This window comes from Ailuropoda melanoleuca, chromosome 8 (genome assembly GCF_002007445.2).
Source record: "Ailuropoda melanoleuca isolate Jingjing chromosome 8, ASM200744v2, whole genome shotgun sequence".
Taxonomy (NCBI): domain Eukaryota; kingdom Metazoa; phylum Chordata; class Mammalia; order Carnivora; family Ursidae; genus Ailuropoda; species Ailuropoda melanoleuca.
The window spans coordinates 86756993-86777643 of NC_048225.1; the positions used below are offsets into that span (position 1 = coordinate 86756993).

At 37.8% G+C, this 20651-nt stretch overlaps 1 protein-coding gene across 2 annotated transcripts in view; it reads right to left on the reverse strand.

Annotated features, from left to right (window-relative positions):
- Window positions 1-292: 292 nt before the first annotated feature.
- The window catches only part of DHX9 (DExH-box helicase 9), a 56920-nt gene continuing 36561 nt past the window's right edge, over window positions 293-20651 (reverse strand). For both annotated transcript variants that reach the window (XM_034666816.1, XM_034666817.1), the window contains 16 exons: window positions 20508-20649; window positions 19980-20062; window positions 17380-17536; window positions 15111-15211; window positions 13389-13602; window positions 13109-13203; window positions 12194-12267; window positions 10878-11030; window positions 8428-8588; window positions 7583-7694; window positions 6828-6989; window positions 6604-6731; window positions 4564-4793; window positions 4099-4214; window positions 3179-3379; window positions 293-965 (listed from right to left, as the gene is read on the reverse strand). In XM_034666816.1, the coding sequence (XP_034522707.1) occupies window positions 599-965; window positions 3179-3379; window positions 4099-4214; window positions 4564-4793; window positions 6604-6731; window positions 6828-6989; window positions 7583-7694; window positions 8428-8588; window positions 10878-11030; window positions 12194-12267; window positions 13109-13203; window positions 13389-13602; window positions 15111-15211; window positions 17380-17536; window positions 19980-20062; window positions 20508-20649 (2496 nt within the window). In that variant the 3' untranslated portion in view covers window positions 293-598. The remainder of the gene's footprint in view (window positions 966-3178; window positions 3380-4098; window positions 4215-4563; window positions 4794-6603; window positions 6732-6827; window positions 6990-7582; window positions 7695-8427; window positions 8589-10877; window positions 11031-12193; window positions 12268-13108; window positions 13204-13388; window positions 13603-15110; window positions 15212-17379; window positions 17537-19979; window positions 20063-20507; window positions 20650-20651) is intronic.

Consider the following 20651-nt stretch of genomic DNA (forward strand, 5'->3'; position numbering starts at 1 on the left):
GAGTCTTAGATTTTTCAAAGACAAAGCTTAGGAAAAAAGTCAAAATGTTCAGCCCTAGGTCAAAAGTTTTATTCAGGGGCAGAGGTCCATGTGAAACTGTGCACTGGCCAGTATTTACTGGAAGAACAATTCTATTTCAAGGGTATTTGTTCTAAATACTACAAATAGCAGTATCACTTGGTATACTTTGGAAAACAGAAAGTACAATTTTTCCTGTGATGCTTAAAATAGATGTGACTGGCATTGCAAAATTATTCTAACGTGTAACATCAACAATGAACTACATGACCAGTATTTGCTATAATACTTTATTTTCTATTGTATTAAACTAAAGCCAAGAAAATATCAAGTTAATTTTAAAGGCAAATCTTTACTCCTTAAAGAAAAAATACAAACTGGTAGTTTCAGAATCAGTGTATTTTACATAATATAAACAAAACCACTAATGTATCTATATGCTTGGTTTCCTTAAACTATAATCAACCACAAAATGGGTGGAAAATGGGTCTACTTACTGGCATCAAATAAACAACTTGGGAAAACAGGTAACATGCATTTTTTTTAAACTGTCTATGCATAGGCACTGACATAACAAGTCTTAATAGCCACCACCTCCTCTTCCTTGTCCAAAGTAACCACTCCCATAGCCCCCTCGGACAACCCCTCGCTGGAATCCCCCAGTTCCTCTGTAGCCTCCCCCACTAGACCCTCTGTAGTCTCCTCCTGAGCCACCCCTGTAGCCACCACTGACACCTCCTCTATAGCCTCCGCCATAGCCTCCGCGATAGGAGTTGGAGCCGCCAGCGTAGCCGCTGCCACCATAGCCTCCACTACCAGCATAGCCTCCAGCACCTCCGTAGCCTCCGCTGCCGTAGCCTCCACCACCATAACTAGAACCTCCCCGTCTATATCCACCTCCATTGTCATATCGAGCCATCTTGGGAGGACGTGGACCATCTCCATACCTAGGAAAAATACAAAATCACCACTTTAGCAAAGCATCCTTAATACTTCTCAGCTAGTCATAAAATATAAAGTCATATTTGAAAAGTTAATACATAAAGGGAATGAAGCCAAGTACACAAATATAAACTGAAATGAAATAAATCTGTTACTCCATAATAGAGAAGAATGCATCAACTGTAACCATCTGTTTTTCAAGTTCTTTCTGGTTCATTCTCAAAGATCTTACACTTTGGCAGTATGTCCTTACACCTTAAGATGGCTGGCTGGCTTTCACCGAGCGTCAGCTATGCGGTATTCTACAAAGCAGTAATACGCAAGAAAGAGGCTCCTGGCGTTGGCAGTGTTAGCTCATCTTTATCACCACGCAGCTTCCTGCATTAACGCTGAAACACGTTTCTGAAAAATGCCTGTGGTGATTTGTTTACACATACATCTGTTTCATGTGGCAAACAAAGAAAATGAGGGGTAATGAAAACCCGCATAAATCAAGATGTCTCACTTAACAACTCCAACTCAGCATACCCCAACCTGCTTTTTCTTCCTGCGCAGCTTTTCTTAGAGACTAGCACTATGAACTCAGCAGCTGTCCAAGTCAGAATTGTAGCTGGGATCGTGTTCACTCCTTCACTGCCCCGCTCCCCCCCCATTTAAATCCATCACCAATTCCTTCTGATGGTTCTGCAAACCTGTCTAATCTACTCCACCCCATTTCAATTCTCCCCACTGTAAATCAAGCCACCATTATACTCATGCATCCTAAACTCTTTCCTGTATTTATTCCATCCTTTCTAGGTTCTGGACTTTTGTCCTTCACAGAGCAGATTATACACGTGAAGCTGCCTTAATCGCCATCCCTCCTGCCAAAAGTAATCTCTCTTCTAAATATCTATGAGCACCACATTTCTATTTGCCTACGACACTTATTATTTCTTCCTTTTTGAAGACTCCTCAATAATTCTCCCGTATAATAGACCCACTGGAGGAGCAAGGTACAGCACAATAAGTAAGAGCACTGTTTCAGGAGCCATTACTGCCTTAGTTTGAATCCAGTCCTACCATTCACTAGCTGTATGGCTTTGGGTCTTAACTTCTCTGTGCTAGTTTCCTTATTCATATTAAAGGGGACAAAGATCTACCTATATCATAGATAGACCGAATATTAAAATGAGTTAATATCAGAAAAGCACTTAGCACAGTGCCTGGCACACACTGAATACTATGTGTATGATTAATAAATGTTAAACAGTAAATCGTTTATAGCAAAATGGGACCCACAATGTTTTATGAATTCTAGCAGTTCTGTATATTAAAATTATTAACAGTTTATAACCGAAAGCAGTAAGTGATCCTTGAAAGGGAGATTAAAGAATATTTCTGGATAATTAGAAAAATTTTAGTATGTTTGTATATTAGATAGTATTGTCAAACACTCAAATTTTAGGGGTGGGATCATGGTACTGCAGCTGTGTGCTTAAAAGATGCATGAAATATACTGATGTAAAATGTCATAACCTCTGCAACTTAGTCACAAATGATTAAGTAAAAGTAGGTATGTGTGTGCACACACATGTATGAAAGCAAGTGTCACAGAATGCTGACAATTAGTGAGTTTAAGTTACAAGACTATATGGGTGTGTTCACTGTACTATTCTTCTGCCTTCTCTGCAAGTATCAAGTATTTCTAAATAAAGAGTTGTGAGCAAAGAAAGATTAAAAAGGTGGAAAAAAGTGAACCAAATAAGACATTTTAAGAATTAAGAGAAATTTCACACTTCTTTAAGACATTCACATTCTTACATTTCCCTACTAAGATAAACCTTGAAGCTTTTCATTTGAAAAAAAAAAACAGCAATTTAACCCCTCCGTCAACATTTTTTCATTAGAGATGGCAAACAGTACTGTGGAAAGAGAACAGTCTGGGCTCTTTCACTTTCCAGTCATGTGACCCACCCTGGATTTTGTATGTATTTTTAAGGTCCCTTTCAATCTCCAACATGCACTGATATAATACACTATTAACAGAGATAAAAGTTAGTAACATCCTTTTTTCTGAGTGTGTTAACCAGAATTAAATTTCACATTCAATGTTTGTTTAGAATTTTAGTTTTATTTATTTTTAAATAAACAAGGCCTTTATCAGCTAACTGAGGATTTTAGGCCAGTATGATCACTGTCCTCTGCTAAGTTCAAAAAGAAGTTACTGTGTACTCACCGTGTACTGCCAATCATGAGGTTGATACCAGCAGCTGAGGGCCTGGAGATCTGGCGGATCATGTTTAGCATATGTTCATTAACAGGGTCTAACTGGCTGATGATATTAGGCTGTTTGGTTACTTCAACAACCAGAGCCTCCATGGCTGCCCGGAGAGCAGTGATACAGGCAGCAGCCTCATGAGATATTTGCAGTCTGATCCTAAAACACAGAAAAATGATAAAGTACAAGAAGGGTACATACAGCAAGACTACTGTCTCTCAATTTCACACGTGATAAGTGGTGGAATAAATTTAACTTCTTACTACGTACCAATACTTTCAACACCTGCAACGACCCCAGACTTGGGCAAACACAGGTATGAAGAATGATAACAGTCTTACACTAACTTCTTAAAACTCACTGCTGGCTACCGGCAGGTATTGTAAACCAGGAAGTCTATCAAGCCAAATACGTTAGCAATACGGATCACTCGGCTTCCAATAAAAGAATGAAAGAAGAAGAGACTATGTGAGGAATTTTCAGGAATATGACTGAGCTTACCGAGTGTCGCTAAAATCTATTCCATTTTTGTCAAGTGGTTACTACATGCTTACCAGTAGTCTCTAACCACATACAGAGTACACGAAAGAGGTACCCAAATTCCAATTAAATTCCAGTTCCCTAGGGTAGTATTCACGGGGGCAGATGTGGCTTCAATGCCTAATGCATTTGTTTCCACTAGTATGACTTACTACCGAGTATGAACTATACTACCAAGATATACCTCCCTCCAAGGAAAGACAATGTTGTAAAGCACCTCATTTAAGTCATGAAATTTTGTCATGTTTATTTCACAAAATAAGTTAGATTAGCAGCTGAATCCCATTACACCTCAACTGTAAGAATGCAGTTTGCAGTTTACATCTGAAAATCCGTACCAGTCATCTACAAGCACTATCTGTCCATCAGACTGGACTTTCTTGGAAGCAAAGAGAAGCAACTGCAGGGGAGTGACTAAGGTCATGCCTTTAGCAGAGATGGCTCGGGTTCGAATCTGCAGATGAAAAAAGAAGCAAGAGGAAATAGATGATATATAAGCTGCCAATAAATTGCCATATAATAATGAACTATGCTCTGAAAACTAAAATTCATGTTCCCACTGCACATTAGTAAGTAATGACAGTGTAGGTTTTCAACGTAGATTTTTCTTTTGGGGCGGGGGGCGGAGCAGTAAGGGGCAGAGGGAAAGGGAGAGAATCTTAAGCAGGCTCCATGCTCAGCAAGGAGCCTGACATGGGGCCCTGAGATCATGACCTGAGCTGAAATCAAGAGTCAGATACTTAACGTACTGAGGCAATGCAGGCACCCCTCAACATCAATTTTCTAAACTAATCTTTTCTTACCTTTTCACCAAATACAAAGAAGGGAGATGGGTACTTCATGTCTTGGCTGCTAAAGGGACAATTAACAGACGACTTGTGGATAAGGGCATTACGCCCTTCAGTGGTGAGAATCTTTCTCTTTTCTTTATGATAGCACACATTAGGGTACACACCAAAAGCCAGGAGAGAGATAACAACATCCAAATTATTATCTGGTCCAGTGTTAGTAAACACTTGTGTCAACAAGCAATCTGTAAGAGGAAAGGGGTAAAAATATCAGATATCTGGCTAATCTTCATATTGCATGTAAACTAGTTAAGAGAATTAGGAGAACTGACTCCTTCCCACATCTTTTTTCAGATAACCTGCGCAATTTCCTGTCTTCTCAGAACTCTTGCACCCACATTAAGTTCAAGGAGAAATTCTGCTGAGTCTCCACAAGAAAACTAAAATACTTGCATTTTCTTATAAACTCAACCACAACACAAGCTTGGAGTGATTTCTTAAAAAACAAAAAGCCACCCCCCACCCCCTGACCCAGGTTAATCATCTACTTGCAGGGTGAGCGAGACCAACAGGTGAACAAAATATTTCATATGCTGGGGCGCCTGGGTGGCGCAGTCGTTAAGCGTCTGCCTTCGGCTCAGGGCGTGATCCCAGCGTTCTGGGATCGAGCCCCACATCAGGCTCCTCCGCTAGGAGCCTGCTTCTTCCTCTCCCACTCCCCCTGCTTGTGTTCCCTCTCTCGCTGGTCTCTGTCAAATAAATAAAATCTTTAAAAAAAAAAAATTTTATCTGCTGTTCCTAAATAGCTGTTCTTTCCAGAGAAGATGGAGTGACAGTCTAAGGAGAGCCCACTGGAAGGAGGGCTGATGCTTTCACCCAGGCTATGCTTTAGTACTTCATCACGGTTTGGGACGTATGACAGTGACCACTAAAGAGCATGGATACATTCTGTGGACAAACCTGAGTTCTAATCTTATCACCTCCTAACTGAATGAACAATTAATTTAAACATCGGTGTTAGTTTCCTCTTCTATAAAACGGGGTAACAATACCTATATCTCAGGATTATTGTGAGGATTCTATCACAAAATATGCTCTTTTTTCCTTGATTTTGATAAAAAATTACAAACTTAGTTTACAACAGAGAAAAACATTTTGTCTGTAGTCATTTAGAGCATATCCTTTTAAAATTTGCCATCTTGCCCAAGTATGTTCTGTCTCTCAACTACACAGCTATTTCTAGTTACGTGCTTCAATTCCCAATTTTAGGAATTTTAATCTAGTTGGAGAACAAAACTTCAATAGCTCAACTAATGTAAGAAAAAAACAGCTCTATCACATTATCCAAGCCCTCTTACTTGCCGGCACACTGAAATCTTACTTAAAGGCACTTAAAATTTAACAATGGTAAATTTCATGTCTAAACATGAACATGTGGGCAAAATGATCACTTCACAAACCACTGTCTGAGGTTATTCAACAAACTGACTATTCTACAACTGCCAAAAGCTACACCTCTGTTCTTCGCAAGATAAGAGACACCAAAAAAAAAACCTCTCAAAGTAGCACGATTCTTAAAACATCTATTCATCACTTGTGTAGTACATTACAATTTGAGCATCACAACCTTTTGCTTCCTTTTTAAAAAGACTGAATAAATGTGAAAAACTGATAATCATTATAGTTCAAAGAGTTAAGGAATAGCTAGGAACACAGACAAATCACAGGGTCTAAAGTCTGAAGCTAAAATATACTGCTCTGCCAATGTACACATGCTACATAAATGCCACTTCAGGTAGAACTTTATTTTTTTTATTTTTCTTTTTTTAAAGATTTTATTTATTTATTTGACAGAGAGCGAGACAGCCAGCAAGAGAGGGAACACAAGCAGGGGGAGTGGGAGAGGAAGAAGCAGGCTCCCAGCGTGGAGCATGAAGCCTAATGTGGGGCTCGATCCCGGTACCCCGGGATCACGCCCTGAGCCAAAGGCAGATACTTAAAAGACTGAGCCACCCAGGCGCCCCCAGATAGAACTTTAGAATGTGAGAGGCCTACCTTCTGGAAATCCAGAATTAATCAGAATCTCTTTGAGCTGAACTTTGGCTTCCCAGGTCATTCTTAGTGTAGCCATATTGAGTCTTTTGTGCTCACAAAAACGTATCTCTGCTTCTTCTCCACCCATTCTAAAACAGATTAAGAGTCATTCTCAAAGCCCCAGAACACAACAGAAACTAAAGACAGTTCTCACATCTTACAACTTTCCTCTTTCAAACCCATACCTAGCATCATCCCAAGCTTGGAAGACTGATAAAAGGGCCACATGATCAGAAAATCTGTTTCCGGCAAAATTTCGATGAATATAACCCAGTCGCTTTCCTTCACTAATGAAAGGCTCTGGAAAGCAGGTGGCGGCAGAGATGGTACAGACAGCATCTCCCACACTGAAACAGACAGGAAAATTCAGTCTTGTCACACTCTTGTACCAGGGGTTCACGAGCAGTACTGTCACTGTGGGTTAGTCTTTACTGGCTACGATACTGCTTTATCAGCACTGAGACTGGCTTAACAAAAAACTTTTACAGCTGCTCTCTCCAGAAGCAGAAAGGGAAAAAATAAATAAGGAGCTCTGATATTAATGGATGCATATTTACCATAAATTAGGACCAAGTATTAGATTTTTCTTCTCCATATTCTCTTCCCCATCTTCTCAAATCTCTTAATCTTCAAAATTTCTTGATAAAATATACCTGTTTTCCTAGTGCCTTTTTTCTTTCAAAGACAACTACTTATGTGCCTGAAACGAAATGCAATTCTTTCGAGGAACTTGTGCTTTCCCCCAACAAATTGGGCTCAGGTGTCTATTGGACCATGCACTCTTCTCATTTCATTCTTTTCTTAGTATCTGAAGTATGCCACTTCTATAACATAAGAACTTAATTTTTTCATCTGAACCCATCCTGTTTTTATGGGGAGGGGATTAAAATTCTGAAATTGTTCTACTGTTTAATTATCAGCAACAAAACAAAGCACTTACTAGAAAATACATCCCATTATCATCATTTTGCCAAAACGAGGTTCAATGGGGAGTTTAGCCAGGATTCGTCCCAGAGGAGTCAACTCATCATTGGCATCTAATGCATCAAGTTCTGTGGGGAGATATTTCTTTGTGAGCAGAAGCAGTAATGAACACTCTCAGGCAAAGATGAAACATTTCTTTACAGGTTGAGATTTCATTATTTATCAAGCCAACTGCCAGCACCATGCCTATAGCCAACAACTGTCCTCACTCAAAAATACAACAAAACCAAATTCTAGAGCACCTGATAGGAAGGAGGTACTAGAATTAGGCCTTGTAGACTGTAAAACAGAATATAGTCTATGCAAACTCTACACATAAAAAAACTAAAGTAACAGAGTAAGTACACATGCCCTAACAAGTCTAATACCATCTACTGGTAATTTTTAGAGAGAAATGAAATCTGGAGACTGAGTCAGATGAGTACTAGATTCAAAATTCAAAATCAGATTCCCCTGGCCAAGGCCCTTAGTTTTTCACATGATACTATACCACTTCTATGACATAATTAGGAAACACAAACATGTTGTAACAGATACATATAAAATACTGTGTTGTGAGTAATTCGTGTTCTGATCATTAAATATTGGTTTAGAAATGACATTTTTTACCAAAAGAAGACTCATGTTACCCCTTTCTTACCTCATTTTATAGAACTGACCACACTAAATATGTAAGGCAACACTGGAAGTCTTAACACAGCCTGCTGAGTGTACCTTGATTCATCTGTTACATGTTAGTTGCCAGAACAAGACAAATGGAGTAGTTAGCATGTTGTGAGGTAGGTCTGTATTTGAAGGTACCTCTAAGAGTGTGCTCTGCTTCGATCACAGCATCCAAAGGCGGAGGTTCAATTGCCTTGGCCAGGAATTGTCCAATTCCTCCCAGACGCAGAAGTTTTATGCTCAAAGCAATTTCATGTAATGGTGTTCGGAACATCTCAGGTGTCATGTGGGTTTCGAGTCTTAAGTGAAAAAAAAGCATAAAATAACCATCCACTCTTGTATATACACATCTGTTCAATAAAAATCTCTGCAGAGAGATAACCAGGTTTGTAGAGTTGTCCTTCCCTTATCCTTTTACAATTATCAAAGAATGTTGTGTATTTACTACAAAGACTCTCTGGATAAGACCCTCTTAACTGCTTGAGCAGTGGTTTACAACTTCACATTTACAGCTTGATGTTATTTTCACCTGTGGAGTGAAGGAGGATAAAAATTATCCGAAACTCTCATCCATACCTATGACTTCTTCAGGTCTTGCCTGCTGACAAACACGGGTTAAAAATAGTGGCTAGACAGAGCAGAGGGGATGGGGTGAGGGGACAGGCAAAAATTGGTGAAGAGGATGTGCAGGCTTCCAGTTATGGAATGAATAAGTCACAAGGGTGAAAGGCACAGCACAGAGAATACAGTCAACAGTGCTGTCTGGTGACAGGTAGCTACACTTGTACGGAGCATAGCATAATGTATAAAGTTGTTGAATCACTATGTCGTACACCCAAAACTAACGTAACATCGGTTGTCAACTATACTCAAAAACAAACACCTCACCCCCAAATGGCAGTAAGACTTTCCGTGGAGATTTGGGTTAATACTAACATATCCCCACAATCACCTTCCCCTTCCTGGTTCATAAAATTTAGTGCTACCAGAAAGGATTTTATAGATCATCTAACCCTTAAAATTTTTTTATAATAAAGTTACTATTACAAATTAGTATTAACAATGATAATAGCTAACATTTACTGAGAGCTTACCATGTGCCAAACATTGTTCTCAGTATTTTACATTATTAACTCATTTAGTTCTCAAACAAATCCTGTGGGTTAGGTATTATACTATCTTCCTTTTCAACTGAAAGAGCACAGAAAGTTAAGTAACATAATTTCATTTTACAAAATGGGGAAACAGAGGCCTAAAGAGTATAAATACTTAGGTTATGTGATAGACTAGGTACAAACAGTATTAAAATCCAGTTTCCTTTTTTTTTTTTAGTAAGCTCCATGCTCAGCATGGGGCCCAATGTAGGGCTCGAAAATCACAACCCTCGAGGTTGAGACCTGAGCTAAGATTAAGAGCTGACGCTTAACCAACTGAGCCAGCCAGGCACCCCCAGGTCTCTAAATTTCTAACTTGGACTTGTTGGCTATAAACTATTCATGATGAAGATTCATGGGAACCATTTACAGATGATTCCAACACTGCTGGCAAGACTTAGGTCAGCTTAATTAAGGTTTACATAAATGCAGACAGCCTTATCTGTTCCTCAACCTACAAAGAACATAAATCCTTTATTACAGATGTATTCATGCCATTACTAATTAGTAGGTGGTTTTCACTCTAAGATGTTAGAGTACAGTACTTGTTTCTTCAGTTCAAGGGACAATCTAACCTTTAAAAAGTAGGTATCTTCCAAATGTTGCAGCCAATCTCCTGAGCTAATTTCTGATGCTCAAATAAATCCACATTTACTATTATCAGGGAGCCGTAAGTTACCAGTACCAAAGCAAATCAAAGTTTCCTTGCTTTTTCTTCAGTGCATTATGTACATCTGGTCACCTAAATTAAGTCTGTCCCACAATACTTTATTGTGATAAATACACACATGTACAAACCCCCAACTCTATCTTATGGTCAATCGGTTAAAGCTAGTACACACATGGATATCCAGAAACATATAACTATAGATCTTAAATCTGTAACTCAAAAAGATAAGGATTTTTTTAAACCAACAAGTTCCAACCACATTCCCCAAAAGGCACACAGTATAAATGGAATTGGACAAGGTACTAACAGACTTGGGTTTCAGTCCTGAAGAAGTCAGCTAAGCACCTTAAGCTTTAGTTCCCTTATCCAAATAATGCCCTCTATTTCTCAGGCATATGAGGAGGATTCTAAGACACAGTGATGTGCTAACGGTGGGGGGGGGGCGGGGAGTGTATTTTTTAAATGTATTTTTCAAGAAGTTAACCATTCCATAAATATCAGTTATCCTAAAGTGACCTATGTGGAACCAAAATAATGTCCGTATAGCCTCCCTTTAAAAGATTAGTAGTAATCAGAAAATCAGTATCAAACATGCCATCACTGACAATTTCATCCTTGCCACAATCTTGTTATTTAAGCCGTAACTGGAGGCATTTATGTACTCTTGAGTTCAGTAAGTTTACAGCAGGGTGGGGGTGGGAGGGGATGTACTGTATGAAGGGGTAAAAAAACAAATCTGTAGTAGTCTTAAGAATTGGTCTTACCTCTCAAAACGAGCTCGGCTACACAGGTGAAAGCAGAATCCAGGCCGCACACGGCCAGCTCGTCCTTTCCGCTGCTCCAGGTTTGTTTTGGATGCCCATACTGTAGCATAGTTGGTCATATTGTTGTGAGCAGTGAAGAGCTTCACTTTCTGCCTAAATAGGAAACAGTGGCTAATTCTAAGACTCACATGCACCAACAGTATATAACTATCAGATTTCCACTAAGGGATGGATGCTTTCCAGGTGGCTATGCTGACATGAAGCCTGTGAGCAGCACCAGAAAAATCTGACTGTACCCTCTGAGTTGTCTACCTTGTAAGACACAGTAACAACACGTCTGTGCCACTTACCAGCCGAACGGTCTTGGCCAAGTTGCTAACCTTTCTGTGCCCCATTTTCCTCATCTGAAAATGGCTATAATACTCTTACCGACCTCACAGGGTTTTTATTTATCAACATTAAGTGAATTAATGAATGGAAGCATTCAGACAGGATTTGGCACATATAGGAGAGTAAATAGTAATTATTCAAGCCAAGTCTATTCCAAAGTTCAGTGTAACTTCCAGGCTATCTATATGATCTAAAAGTTGATGACCTCACCAAGCAGTGCCCGCACAGTCCTGCTGAACCCCTAAGGAACCTGAGAATCCTTCAATGTTCCACACAGGCAGCTGGCACAGAAGAACTGCGTGCAAGGCACCATTCTCTACAGTAGACACTGTCAGATCTTTCTAAATTGCCAGGGGAGGCTGAGGGACTATGTAAAGAAGACATGGGGCACAAGCTAGCCAGATAATAAGTTTTGACTTTTTTGTCCTGTGTATCACTTACCATATAATTGTGTACTTTATACACAATGCATCCCTGTGTATTTTCCCAGGCTCATCACATACCAAATATGAATTCTTTTAATTTGTAAGTGAAAGTCCCATAGGTAGGATATTTGTCATAAGCTAAATATTGGCCTTCTTTATACACTAAACAGTATGCTACTGTATGGCTGCAATCAATGGAAATACCCAATGAGAAATGAGCAAAGATCAGCAGACAAGAGCAGTGGGAAGCTCAGAAGTTAGAGTGTCAAGCTTTGTCACTTTCTACCATGATAACTGATTTGTGATAAATCAACACCAAGAATTATTAATTAGCCTGTAACCCAGTATATACTCAGTACACGATAATTTAGACAGTACAAGAACACAGGACTTCATAAAAAAAAAAAAAAAGGGTGATTTTGACTCTGTTAACTGATACTAAATACTACATGGAACATTCTTAAGATTTATTCTAGGCAAATAGGTTCCTTTGAAACTTACTTGCAGGAGTCAATGACATAAACAACATCATTTATGGTAATACTAGTCTCAGCAATATTTGTGGACAAAATAACCTGTGAAGAAATATTAAGAAAAATTATACTTCAGAAAATATTTTCCTGTTATGCACTTAAAAGAATGACTTGGCTTATATAACAAGTGACAAGAGAATTCCAGGAGACTTAAAAAAATCATTTGTGGACAAAATAACCTGTGAAGAAATATTAAGAAAAATTATACTTCAGAAAATATTTTCCTGTTATGCACTTAAAAGAATGACTTGCTTATATAACAAGTGACAAGAGAATTCCAGGAGACTTAAAAAAATCATTTGTGGACAAAATAACCTGTGAAGAAATATTAAGAAAAATTATACTTCAGAAAATATTTTCCTGTTATGCACTTAAAAGAATGACTTGCTTATATAACAAGTGACAAGAGAATTCCAGGAGACTTAAAAAAATCATTTGTGGACAAAATAACCTGTGAAGAAATATTAAGAAAAATTATACTTCAGAAAATATTTTCCTGTTATGCACTTAAAAGAATGACTTGCTTATATAACAAGTGACAAGAGAATTCCAGGAGACTTAAAAAAATCATTTGTGGACAAAATAACCTGTGAAGAAATATTAAGAAAAATTATACTTCAGAAAATATTTTCCTGTTATGCACTTAAAAGAATGACTTGCTTATATAACAAGTGACAAGAGAATTCCAGGAGACTTAAAAAAATCATCACACTGCCCAGCTATTGAAAAACCTACTAATAAGCTCAGGAAGAGAAGACCCTTTCTTTCCCTCCTCAATTTAGCAGGATTATAATTTTTGGGGGGTAGCTCTTTGAAGGCCTGTAATATTTGTTTAATATCTATGTAACTTCCAACCTCATAAATGTAAATGTTTACTATTTACCTTGGTTACTCCAGCTGGTACTGGATCAAATACTTTGCGCTGTTCCTCTCGAGGAATCTGAGAATGCAGAGGTAGAATCTGATATCTATGGCTTCCTATAACAATAAGGAAAGGTTAAGGTCTAAAAACAATAGTCTATTTTTAAACAGAAACTGCTCTATATCATGTACATTTTTATTCAAATACTGACACAACACATTTTGTTTTCACATGCTGGCTGGAGACAAGCACAAATATTCATTTTTCACTGTCAAATATGTGAGAATTCAAAGACTCATACCAAAATGTGGATTCATCTCCAAATGCTTCTGCATAGTGTAAATCAAATTCCAGCCAGGCAGAAAAACCAACACAGCTCCAGGAACATTAAGGGTCTCAATGTACTTAAGTAGGGCTTCGATGAGTTCAAAAGGGGTTTCCTTTTCATTCAACTGAGCCATGCTCATCTTTGTTTCTGGACCATACTCATCACCACAGATCAGGTTGCAATTTGCCTGCAAAAAATAGGTAGACATATTTTCGGGGCGCCTGGGTAGCGCAGTCGTTAAGCACCTGCCTTCAGCTCAGGGCGTGATCCTGGAGTTACGGGATCGAGCCCCACATCAGGCTCCTCCACTGGGAGCCTGCTTCTTCCTCTCCCACTCCCCCTGCTTGTGTTCCCTCTCTCGCTGGCTGCCTCTCTGTCACATAAATAAATAAAATATTTAAAAAAAAAATAGGGAGACATATTTTGAACTGTCTTAATTAAAACAGCTCATGAAATGTCTCTCAGATTTGTTTTTAACATTCAAATAACACCTAAAGTCCTTATTAATTCTAACTGATTAGTCATATCTGGCATACAGAAGAAATTTAATTTCCAAAAATGTAAAACCTACTACATATTGAGATACTAATTTTTCTCATGACCAATATTTCCCAGAGGCAATGTCTAAAATTCAAGCACAAATTCTTAAAATTTGACTCTGACACTTCTAATGGCTCCCAACTGTATTTAAGACTTTTACTCCATTTGTTTCTCAAAAATATTCTCCTTAATGATTAATGAACTGCTTCTATGATCCTGTTTATCAATTACCATATAATTGTTTTACCTACACACAACACCTCCCTGTGTAATTCCCAGGCTCATCTCATACCAAATATGAAGTCCTTTAATTCTTAAATGAGTGTCTAGCTGGCAGCTCATTTGATCACCTATTTCTAAAATAATGTGGTCTGTATTTTCTAAAGTCTTAGAATCATTGCTAAACCAAGCCTTTTAAGTAATGAGAAAGTGGTTACATTGTCTTTTTACTGCCCAATAAACTAATTTGCTATTCACTTACATCCTACCTTCTGATTAAAAATATTCCAACTTATTGCCTATCAAATTCTGCACTGCTAACTATCTTACAGTATTCTGTTCAAAATTCCAGATACAAGATGCATTTTTGTATTATCAGTGGTCCAAATCTCAAAATCAGTGTTATTTTTCTTTCCTCTTTCTTCTTAGGAAATCCCTCATGACACGCTGGTTTAATACTCTCCATCTGAGCTCTCTAATCTAAGAGGGTAGCTGCTGCTTCAAAAACTTTATTGTACGTACGGATCATGTGGAGATTTTGTTAAAATGTACATTCTGATTAAGTAGATCTGGGATGGAGCACAAGACTTTGCTTTTCTACCAGCTTGCCAGGTACTGTGGCCCACAGAAAACAAACCCTTGCAAAATGGGAGTTGTATCTAACCACATGTGGCCTTTAAACATCTTACTCTTTCCTCCTTTTTCTTTTCACCTTTATCCAGAGATGACTTAACTTGTAGTATAAAAAGAGCCTGTCACTGGACATGGAATCCTTTGGAGTAAAATACACCAATTAATTTAAAAATAGACATTACAGTCACTTTTTCAAAAAGTTTTCTATAATGCTAATTCATTGCCATGTTTTTACTAAAATCATTCTGTTCACGACAATAACAATTTGTCCCTAATGAAAACTTTCCATGAAGATTCACTTACATCATCATCCTCACCACCATCATCTTCCTTATCCTTCTTCTTCTTGTCCTTTGGTGGAGGAATAAAGTGGGTCATCTGAATACAGTCTTCCAAAAAATATTCTGCCAAGACAATCCAGTCAGGTGAGTACCATCAACTTTCAGAATGGAGCAGTCTTCAAAACTCGTTCTCTAATTCCTAACTCAAAATGACCTTAATACCCTTCAATCTGATTCTTCATAACAAGCAAGAAATTCCAGTGGTAATATATAACCTTTTTTTCCAAACTCAGTGTTCCAATCTCTTGACCTTGAAGGACGGTGAGGTATCTCTCCTACACGTTCCCACTAAGCCAGACAGGGTACCCTCTATATACAATACTCCATCAAACATTTGTGGAATGCCTATAGAGTACATGCACTATGGTGTACCCTCCCATGGTATGGCAGTTAGATATGGAAAGAAAGAATATGAATACAGTAATATACTGGAGTCCATTCCTCCTTTATCAGGATATACACATAAAATGGGTTCCCTTTAGTTACTACTCTATAGAAGGACATCAGCAAAGCTGGAATATCTGCTGATCAATTATACTCCTGAGGTTCTCTGCTGGGCCCAGAAATGTCTCATCATCTATAAACAATTCTCCCCATATGCTAAGAGCTCCAAAGTACTACTGTTCACAATGTGTAGAGGGTACATACAACCAATATGACTCTCACTGATGACGTTAAACTCGTTCACCTGAGACAGCGTTTGTAAAGTTACTCCAAACAGTACATATAAGAATATACAAGTATACTACTCCAAGTCACTGTGAAGCTACCGTTGTTTCTCCCCTTCCATCCTCTACTCTGTGGAAGCAAGTCATTAAACACAAGACACTCAAGGGACAAGAAGGTAAGCCTCACTTTTCTGAGGTAAGAGGGAAAGTATCTATATAATTTTTTGGAATTATTCCATATGAGAGATGGTCTTTATTACCCATTTATTCATTCAACCACCATATGGATGCATGGATATTTATTTTATCCTTAGAGTTATAATCCAGTACTATGTTACTTTATTTATTTTTGTTCTAATTATTCCAACTCTTACAGGTTGGCTCTTGTGTCCCTCTGTCTTCATCACTGTGGTCAACAGATAGAGCTAGGAAATATACACAAGCATACTCACCCCTGTATCCACACATATTTTATCTATTCACTTGTATCCGAACACGACTTCTTACTAATGTTTCCACATGGTTCATTCAAGCCTTCCCTCCTACTTACCTATAGCCTCTCACTCCAACAGTAAACCTGGCTCCCCCATCTGCCATCCACTTAATAATTTTTTCATCTCAATATACGTAAACAGTTTTACAACTGTGAATCTGTACCCTCACAAGATACAACTGCATTGCCTTTTATTGTAGAGCTACCCTTACTTCTGAATTTCAAAAAATAGTACCCTGACATAATCATTTATCATTTCATACCCACACAGAAAATTTCTTAGCTTATTTTCATGCCCTTAATTTGACTGTGCTGGAATTCACTTTTTTAACCAAGCTATTAGATGACTATCTTAAAAAATGGTGATAAGCTATTCTGAAGAAAGTAAAGGAGTGGGGCGCCTGGGTGGCTTAGTCAGTTAAGCATCCTACTCATGGTTTTGGTTCAGGTTATGATCTCTGGGGAGATCATGCCCCTAGTCCTCAGGCTTCTCAGGCTCTCCACTCGGCGGGGAGTCTGCTTCCCCTCTCCCAGTGCCCCTCCCCCTGCTCTAGTTGGCTCACTGACGCTCTCTCTAAAATAAATAAATCAATCTAAAGAAAAAAAAAAGTAAAGGGGCTCTTACTTATCGGAAATACTCGATCTTGACATACTCACCTTAATGTCATTTTAACACATGACGGCTTTGGCTCTAAGAAAGATTCTCCTGTAATTTGGCTCTGGCTACGTAAGCTTTTTAATAGTATTTCTCATAAACATCTATAAGCCATACTGATTTACACTTGACAGTATATAATTCTGAAAGTTATCTTTGGCTATAAGAAAAAGGCAGGAAATTTACTGGGTATGCCAACTCCTCAAGTAATGAATGAAACTTGTTCTTGCTCCTCAGACTGTACTCACTACTGCTTGACTCAAAGCCCAAGAATGCTATGATGCATATGATATTCTACTTTGGCCTGTATTTTAAATGTCTTTTGAACTATTACTCCAATCTCCAAGATTAAGAAAATCCAAACACCAATGCATAAAAGATGTTTACCCTCCCACCCCACCTCCAAACTATTTACCTTGAACTGGGTAAGTCCTCCCATAAACTTCAATGATGGGGCAATTGAAGAAATATTCACAGAACATACTCGTGTCAATAGTAGCAGACATGAGAACAATGCGAACTTCAGGATAAGCCTGAACCACATCACGCAATACTACCAAAAGGAAGTCGGTCTATTAAAACACAAATGAAAAAAATTGCATAAGAAGTTCATGCTAATGACAGACACCCAAGAGATTTCTTGTGTCATACAGAAATCAGTGAAATCCAGTTTCTATGGTGGCTTGCAGAAGCGTAAGATAAAGGGTTACCACGGGATTCAGTAATATTTCTGTTTAAGAACAGTTGTAGCCTAATAGCTATTGGGATTAGAAATGAGTGCTATTTAGGTAGAAGGGAAGAGGAAAAAAAATTAATAAGAGCAAAGAATTCATCTCAAAATTTCCAGTGAAATTTATATTTGTAGGTGTACAAACTTTAACTAGGGAAGAGGGAAAGCCATAATGAACCAAAACTCAGTTATCCAACCACCTGCAAAGCTAATCTTAAAAATGTTGAAAAGGTCTTATTTGGTTCATTCAAACAAAATAATGGACAAAACAGTTATAACTTAATAAGTTATACCAAACAACACGAAAGCTACAGCTCTGACATAACTTTTCTCTGGCTGTGTGGCCTCTTGCCCATCACTGCCTCACTCAACTAGAGAAAACTGTCCTGAATCATCTTATTCCTTTTCATATACCTTTCCTCTCTCATCTGCAGATACCTATACTACACACACACACACACTACATATACAGAAATATATTTCTATTGGACAGTGCTGTCTAGATGTTTAATTCTATTTTTTACTTATGATTTTAAAAACTGCTTTAGTGTTTAAGTCCTCAATCTATCTAGAATTGATTTTTGTATCTGGATAGGAGGCAAGGATCCAACTGCAAATATTTCCTTATGATGACCACTTGTTTCCAGCCAATTTATTGAAGAACCCACTCCCCTTCCCCAATGACCCAACATGCCATCACTCTTATACCAAAGCTGCATTCAACACACCATCTGTTTCCAGTTCCCACATTCTGAATAATTCAGGGCTCAAACTGTCAACCCATGTACTTTCTCAATTATTATAGCTTTGAATTAAGTCCTGATATCTGTAAAGCCAAGACAACCCATTCTGCTGTTCTCCAGAAATCCTGGTCAGTTTTGGCCATAAATCTTCGCCGAAGTATTCATAATCAGTCTATTAAATTCTATGAAAAACCCTGATGGGAATTTGATTAGAACTGCACTCAAACTGGATCAACTTGGGGAGAAGTGGTATCTATAGGATTGATTTATTCTGAAGTACTTGACATTCTGACTATTGCAATGGTAGCTTTTGAGTTGTTTTCTAGCTGTTTGTTTATAATACACAAAACACAACTGACTTCTGTAATTAACCTTTTCATCTAGCCGCACTGTTAAATTTTCGTATTCCCTACTATTTATAATAATTGGCCTCTAAGTTGGATAATTCAGGATAAGGTTCATCTGAATGAGAATATAAAAAGTTTCTACAAAGGCATTTTTTCATTTTTCACTGTGAACGGTATTATTTATACAGACCTGACAGTCTTTGAAGGAAAGCTGACCAAACCACTTATCTGTTTTTTAGGAAAATAGTAATGATGATCCATGATATTTCCAGTAAGATCTGGGATAAACTCTAAGAACTGGTATGTTACCATGCTAGTGAAGATAATATTGAAACATTTCATTTTAAGTCAATCAGAAAAATAACTACAGTTTTCAAGAGATTCTGAATGACAAAACAGCAAAAATTTCATCCCACTGAAAAGTTAAATTTCAGATTTTAAAAGTTATCTAATAAACTTTCTTACTCGTTTTAGCACAACCATAAAGGTCAAAGTTTTGCTAAAGTAAAGAGGATGAGCAACAACAACTATACAAGTATTTTCTAAAGAGAAGGCGCTCCAGTAAATGTTTTGAGCAACAGCAGCTTGGTAACAGTTTGAATGCCATATTGCCTATTCACTGACACCTCTGTTTGGATATGTAAAATAGTGGCATAAAGACAAATCATTGCTTTATGCTATCAACCTTCAAATTACACAATTATACAGTAATTATATACAAATTTTGCCAAAGACCAAAAAAGGGAAGGGTTATAAATAAATTCTAGTTTCTTCCTAATTTGGCATGATTATCATTAATATCTGAAAAGATCAGAGCTACAAACATCCAGAAAGACATTACTAATTATACTGCATTTAAAACTTACAAAATTTATCCTGGATAAATCTCCAGTTCAAAGAAAAACTAATTATTAAAATTCTATCAATGATTCAGTCATAAACAGTTCAGCTGCTGAATTATGCTACCTCTTACTGATTATTGCAATGATCTTAACAAGAGGACTTCCAGAATTCTGTGCGTTTAACAAAGAAAAAAAGGTTTATTTGCCTTGCTAAAAAAAACAGGTGTCCAGTATCTTAGTGACTGATTTTGACAGAAGATGTAAAAAAGTAGGAAAAGGTAAGACATTCTACCTTGATTTTTTGATTCAGAATATTAGCATTAGTACTTTACTTCATCTCTCAAGTTACTTACATTTATGTCTCTTTCATGTATTTCATCTACAATTACGTGACTGATTCCTCGAATGCCTGCTTCTAATTTTCTTAGGAGCACGCCTGGAAAAGGAAATGAGTGGAACAACTGGAGATAAGTTTCTATGTTGATTAAAGTAGGGGGAGGTATAAAAATGTGTAAAGAAACAAACTTCTAGACAATCAACTATGCTTCAGTTAATATAACTCCAGCAATATTTTAGAGAAGAAATAGTAATCTGTATATTTAAATTATTAAAAGGTAACAGTGTATTCTGAAACACATTTGTTCAATGAAAAGAGTATTAAAAGACATAACTCTAGTAACCTAAGCGGATTTTATCTACAACAACCAGTGGGTAACATAATGCTCTCCATTTAGAGAAAAAGTGCCACAAGTTCTACCGAAACAAGAATTCTGAGTCTGGCTCCTTGACTTCTTATTTCTAGCCACTCTGCACTGTTACCAAGTTTCTTCATAAGTAACACAATATAAACTCCAAGTCAAAGACCAAAATAAATTACTGACCGACAGTACAAAACATTATACTGGCATGAGGGCGGGGAAGGACAGACTCAAATCGAACGCTATAGCCACAGCTTTTTCCAGGCTCTTCTCCTCTCTCATAGGCAACTCGTTCAGCCACAGAAACTGCACTTATTCTCCTGGGCT